This window comes from Puma concolor, chromosome A1, assembly GCF_028749965.1.
Source record: "Puma concolor isolate L17-30 chromosome A1, mPumCon1.1.hap2, whole genome shotgun sequence".
NCBI classification, from domain to species: Eukaryota; Metazoa; Chordata; class Mammalia; order Carnivora; family Felidae; genus Puma; species Puma concolor.
In genome coordinates, this window is record NC_141667.1 from 217,133,124 (window position 1) to 217,139,883 (window position 6,760).

General features: G+C 52.0%; 1 protein-coding gene across 2 annotated transcripts in view; it reads right to left on the reverse strand.

Moving 5' to 3' along the window:
- Nucleotides 1-6,658, reverse strand: part of SIAH3 (siah E3 ubiquitin protein ligase family member 3) — a 69,742-nt gene extending 63,084 nt beyond the window's left edge. Inside the window, exon 1 of one of the 2 annotated variants that reach the window (XM_086711820.1) lies at nucleotides 6,331-6,658. In XM_086711820.1, coding sequence (XP_086567946.1) covers nucleotides 6,331-6,369 — 39 coding nt within the window. In that variant the 5' untranslated portion in view covers nucleotides 6,370-6,658. Of the gene's footprint in view, nucleotides 1-5,185; nucleotides 5,789-6,330 lie in introns of those variants that run through there. The other variant, XM_086711819.1, reaches the window with a different exon arrangement.
- Between the last annotated feature and the right edge of the window lie 102 nt (nucleotides 6,659-6,760).

The following is a 6,760-nucleotide window of genomic DNA, read 5'->3' on the forward strand; positions in this document are numbered from 1 at the left end:
AGACAGGTCAACTTTCGCCTTTGAGAAACAGAGCTATTTGATTCAAGATGACTTTCAGGGTAAAATACCTTCACAGACGGTTCTCCACCCCCCCCCCCCATTGTTAATTGCTAGAAAAATACTCTGCCTCACCCTGGGGAAGTCATCCAAATAGCTCTGACCTCTCTGTGGACTTCAAGGAAAGCTTGCAGTACTGGTTTTCTCATTTCTGTCACAGACTCTGCAGCTCGAGGGACCGTGGTTAAGAGAGTCACATGAAATCTGCTCTGGCGCCTCCGGATACGTGGGGGACAGAGGTAATCGGCTCACCTCGCCTCGGTGCCAGCTTCGGCCTCCCTGCAACTCCATCACCAGCCCGCCAAATGACTGCTCGGGGCCCCGGGCCTTTACTTATGGGACTCGGGAGCCTCGTTTGCAATCACCATTAACCAGAAAAGCTGCACAGCCGCTCGGTGCCCGTGGAGTCGAGTGTCCTACAATATCCACGGGAACGCGAGGGCTGGAAGAGTCTGCACGGGGAGCTTTTAGAATAAGGCCCAGAGAGCGACCCCCACCAGTTTCAGTTCCTCTCTTATCCTCTCCGGGCCCCTCCAAGGTGCTGACGAACTGTGCAGAGGCACAAGAGAGGCCAGCAAAAGGAAGACGGCGACACTTCCAGAGGATGGGGCCCGGGGTTCCCCAGGTGGGGGTTATGGCAACCAGAGCCGGGTAACCCACACTCTGGCTATTAACCAGTCTTGGCGGAAGCCTTCAAGCGCTTTAAAACAGGTATTCAGGCTGAACGCTCCAAAGGCCGCCTCTGAATCCCTAAAAACAATGTTCAGGTCTTTAGCTCTCATTCGGCTGCCTGCCGAGCCATGTCAGGCAGAGTTAGGGAAAGCCCCGGGGTGAGAACAGGATTTCCAAAGATTACCCCCAAACAGGAGAGGTGATGTCTGGCTTTGCCACACGTATCTCCTCGGTCCCCTCCTTTGGTGATCCCCCTCCTCCGCCTTGCAGTCCCCCCCCCCACCCCCCCATCACCTGTCACTCAACACACATTCATCCACACCGGCTCAGGTTGGTCTTAGAATAAAAGGCGTGTGGATGCTTCAAGTAATGGTGCTGAAATGCCCAGGTTTTAGATGTAGTGTTAGTCAGGCCCTGAAATTAAAGCCATCCTTGTCCCATACGCCCCTCCCATCTCGTGCATGCGTGTGTATTTCAGTCTGTAAGCCCAAGGTTAACAGGTTAAAATAAAGAGGTTTAGGACCAGCTAGATGGAGGTATGAGTGGCCTTCCAGGACAAGTGGGGACGTTACACCCTCTGTTCTAGATGCTGGTGAGGGCACTGGGGTATTCAGCAGGGACTTTGGTACCGGCCAGGGCCTTCAGAAGTTTGCCAGAAAGCTCTCTGCTGGTCTTTCCGAAACCAGTTTATCAAGGGCTGTGGTTAAGAGGAGGAAGTCGTCCAGCCAGCCTCAGCTCAGGTACTGTCTGCTTGGAAAGCTCTGAGGACTGGCCCTAGAGGGACCCTGGCATCTCCAGAGACACGGCAGGAGAGGGGAAGGCTACCCAGGACAGGGCATTATAGAAGTGGCCGGTGCCAATGGGAGAGGAGCCAGAGCAGAAAGGCTTTCTTGGTTTGGAAACAAGCAAAAAGCACGAGGGCGAAAGGAGTGCCGAGTCAGGACCAGGAGCTGGCGCCCTCACCAGGGCCGGCCCGAAGCCTGCTGACCACATTTCTGTAACCTCTGTGAATGAAGACGGAGAGGGCAGCAAGCCAAGAACGCTGGCTTCTTGCTGGTGACCCTTTATAAAGTGGGAAGGAGAAATGTGGGGGCATCATCTGGAATCCTTATACGTGCAAGGAGACAGACACAGGGACACACAGAGTGTCATTTGCGCCCCGTGGAGAGGGCGCTGCAACGGATTCTTCCTCTGCTTGCCCCTTGCTTAAAGCAGAGGTCCCCCGGGTTCTGGTCTCCTGTGTTCCAGTACAGCTTCTCTAAATGCCCCCTTTTAATTAGGGTGGGCTTAAGGGGTGTCGTGGCTTTATCCAGGGTGTCTGCATTGCCAGGAAGGCTTCTGCCTCCCATGTAGAAGGAAAGGAATCCGCTTGCTTGAAGGAATCCCAGGTTACTGAGTAATCGCCATAATAAGATTGAGGATGAAGGTGACCTAGGGAAGCATGGTAAATACACGATTTTCTCTGCTCAGTAAGTGAATTTTGATTATAACTCAGCACTTGCCTCAGGTCCTAAAATACTGTTAGCATTCTCTGGAAAGCCCGGGAAGGGACGAAGTGCAAAAAATGCTTCCACAAAGAAAAACACAGGCTTCCCAGCCCTCTTTGTAGCTACACACAACCTAGAAAATTGAAAGCGAGGTTGCAGTCTCTCTGTCCTTGGTCACCATTTCACGTTCCAGCCTGTCATACAAAGTGCACGGAAGCACCACAGATCAATAGCTATTCTGGGTTAACGTTGCCACAGGCCCCCCCCCCTTTTTTTTTCCTTTAAAAAAAGAATTTTTTCCTCCGTGTAGATCACAGCTGATTATATCCAAGACATATTTCTGCGGTCTATGGAAATTCATGCTTAGTAGGAGCACCTTTTCTTTGAGGTTTTGTTCACTCACTTTTTAACGTAAGTGAAGCGGCCAGCAGTGCTCCGATCGAACTGTCCCTTCAAAAGCTCTGCAAATGGCTGTTAGCCCCCAGGTTTGCAAAGCAGGTAAAACTTACCTGATGGGCCACCTGGACCTCCATAAAGGTGGTCTGGGCTGTAGAGGTCTTTCTGCCTGGCACAGCCCCTGTGACTCCTGTCTTCTCTGCCGGACCCCCCTGGTGGCATTCACAGCCCTCAACTTGCTTTGTTTACCTCCGGGGATGCTTGCGTGGGCAAAATCCCGAAGTGGTTTTTTTATGGGAAATTAAAAAAGCCAAGTGAGAACGGAAAAGCGAGCCATGGAAAATAGTCTCCCAAAGCATATGTCAGAGATTTTTATGTTACTGCTTATATGGTTTCTAAGTGGGCTAAAGGCTTTGAGTGACAACTTTTAAAGTTCCTACCGGAACCCCCCACATTATGTGCCATAACATAATTCTTTTTGGGGGAGAGTGCCACGAGGCACGGCCACCCCTTGTAACTCTTTTTAGCCTCACAGAGCCATGGATATACTCATTCATATGTCCGTTTCGAAGGTGGAGAAGGGAAGGCTCAGAGAGGTTGAATCTTTTGAGGGCGCACCGCTGGTCAGAGCTGACCCAGAGCCTCCAACCCTGACTCTGAACTCCTGGGTTTCGGGCAGCAGGACTACTTACTAACCAATGTCCAGGCAGACCTCGCTAAAAAATACACACAGATGCGTCTCACCCCAGCCCAGCCCACCCCACCCCAGATCTGAGCCGTCTCCTCCCGTCATCAGCTGCAGCCAGCGAACCATATACATGCAAACTTTGGTCTCAGACACAATTTTTAAAGGCATTAAAATGCAAAACAGAGGTAAACAAAACGTCTTGCCACGGGGAAGTAACTAATGTAAAGTGACAAAATAATGGGAGTTTGAACGCGGTCTCCAAAGTGGCGGTAACGTGGAATTCAGAATCACGTTTTAGTATGTCCGCCATGCACTTGATTTGCCAAGGATGACTGGCAGTGGACTGTCATTTGTATAACTAAGCCACGAATGCAAAAGGAGCCAGTGGAATGAGGGGCAGGAGAGCTAGAGCCAGAAAGAGAGAGCATAGGACGGAGAGAGCAAATGCAGTTCATGGAGCTGGTGCTAGTCACAGACTGGGTACTTCCGAGAGCTAGTTCCTAGGTCTGTGCACCGTAGCAATCCTGGAGCAGTCCAGCACCCCTCTGCCCAGGACTGGTCGCCTCTACTGCCACAGGCACTCCAGGCAGCTGTCCCTCCTAGGGACTTCCAGGAATCGGGGCGGCGGGAGGGGAGAGGCACCCATCAGTCCTGACCTGCAGGGCCGAGGAGAGTCTGACTCTTTATAGGAGTTTATACAGTGATGAGGGACGAGCAACGCTTTCCTTACCCAAGAGCAGTGGTCAGGATGAGAGATCTATCCTGCCAGGCTGTTCCGGCGCTCTCCTGCAGACCTGCCCTCCTCCCTGTCACTCAGCCCTGCGCATGGTGAGGTAGACAGGAAAGCAACTCCCAGTGAGTTCATCGTTTATCTTAAAACAGGGCCAAGGTGGCTCGGAGTTTCATATCGGGGACTTCAGCTGAGCCCCCACCCTCCCACTCTCTACTGCCCTGTCTTATCTCTGCCCCCACCACCCCTAGCCAACGGTTCTTCGTTCATTTCCCTGTGGATCGCGGCTGTGATGTGGAGCGGTCTTCCCAGACCCCAGATCTGGGCTGTTCTTGTAAAGGGCTTTGGCCCGAAGACACAAATGCAGAGGCGGGTGGCGCCAGACGCGGGCCCCCGGGCAGCCGGTGGTGATTCACACACCCGCAGCTCCCAGCCGGTTTCATTATTATACAACTGAAGCAAATCCCGCCCCCTCCGGTCCCCAGCGCAAGGGGCGCAGCAGCTCACAGGGAGCAAAGACTAACTCCTCCTGATCTTTCAATCTCTCTCTTACACACACACACACACACACACACACACACGCACACGCACGCACACGCACACACACACCGAGTCTGAGCAAAAGGCAAACCACTTTGCAGAGAGAGCCCCCCTCATCCGCTCCCAGGTCAGGCTCCGGGGGTTGCGCGCCCCCGCCCGTGGCCACTTCAGCGGCAGCCAGCAGAAGGGGGCTTCCGCAATCCATGTGCCTGCCTGCCTTTCCAAACACATGGGGCAGTGTGCAATTTGGGTAACTTTTCACATTCCGTCTCCTGAACGCTTGCCCACAAATATTTGGGAGCTAGAAGAGGACGCCCCCTTCCCCCTCCGCCACCCTCCCTTCCGACCCCGCTCTTAGGCTGACAGCTCCGGGGAAAGAGACTGGACTCTCACTCCAGTTCTGCCAGTCGGGGAAACAACACGCTGTCACCGAGAGCACGAGAGACACCTAGAAAGCGAGAAGGAGCCGAGGCAACCCCTCCGGGTACCAAGCGCGTCCTAGCGCTAGCCAGAGAGCCTTTGCCAGGAGCTCCAGGAGCACGCGGAGGGTCACCGACCAGCCGGGAGAAAGGACTGGAACCCGAGCCGCGGGAATAGAAAATGATAGCAACTCACCTTTAGGTTGTGCGTGGGGTTTACAACGCAGACAAGTTGCCCAGCGGCGGAGAAAACCCGTTTAGCCTTGTAGTGCTGAAAGCGGAGGTGAATGAGATCTAACACAGCCCCAAAGCACTGGGTAAAGAAAAGCATCACAACTTTTGGGGGGGTTGTTGGCACAGGAAGGCAGCGGGAAGAAGCTGGTAAGTCCTTGGGCTCTGGAAGGAGCACAGCCTCTGAGACACTCCGCTCCAGCCCGGCTTAGCGTGCCTTCATATTCATCATCAAAATAAGACGGTTAGAATCTTGCAGCAGTGAGGCGGCCAATCAAAAGGACAGAAATGTTATCCTTGAGGTGCAGAGACAGCCAATAACAAATGCCTCCCCTACCGAAACTCCCTGATGAATTGAGCCTGGCGGAGAATGTATTATTGAACATTACCATAGATCAGCACATTGCATTTATCTTGTGATTACAGCCAACCATACATAATGCTGGGGAGATAGGCTGACAAAATTGATTGCTTAATGTGTCTCCATTTATTAATTGACTTAATTTAACACGAGAGCCTTTCTCAACGCGCTGGCAAAAACGTAAAGCATTTAAACCGCCAAATAGTAAAGCGCCCTGCTCCAAAGTAGGCAGATGGATAACGCAGATCGTGGCTCGACGCACCAGAGCTGCTTGGGAGAAAATCAAATATTACAAGACTCCGATTCCAGATAAGGATTTGGCAGCATGGAAACGTGCATCTTTCAATCTTGTGCTCTCTGCGATTTGGATTTCAGCCCCCTGATAAATCTTACTTTCCAATCTTTATCAAAGAAAAGAATCCCTAACAAATAAAAGCATTTGCAGTTGGGAGGTGGGGGGATACATATATATACTGTAATTACTGAAGCCTGAAAATATTAAAGCATAAAGATGCACGGGATCTGCTGCTAAAAATAATGAAATCCCTGATGCGTGAATGCACACACACACACACACACACACACAGAAAAACCTACACAGAGAGGAAAGTGGCTTGTAAATCAGCAAAATAATTACAGATGTGGAGGGTCTTTGCTTGTCATTCATTTGCATATTGGTGGGCAGCAAATTGCTAATTAACCACTAGATTGTTGGAGACATTAAAATAGGGATTAGGAAGTGCACATACCACATTGTTTGCTGGTCTCCGGGAATGCCAGCGGCACATTTCTGCGGGAGCAGGCAGAGGGCATTCTAGGCTCCTGACGGCACTCCCTCTCCAGAGTGGGGCTGGCGGGGGCACTAAGCCCACTCCCTGATTCTGGAAAAGAGGCTCATGAACGGCACACCCAAGTGTCCTAGGGTATCTGGGGACTAGTTCCGATGGCTTAGTCAAGTCTTTGTGACTAACACAGCAGAGTTAGGTGTGTTTTGTCTCCTTTCATCTTTTGTTGTTTCAGCACCTGGGGGTGAGTTGGATCAGCCTTGTATGCGAATTGCACCCGGAGTGTGAGCCCAAGTTCCTTCCTGATTGGCCCTCACTCTGCTGGGGCGACAGTGCTTGTGTTGTAACGTAGGCAAAGCCTACACACGCCTGGGACACCCACGTCTGTGACCTG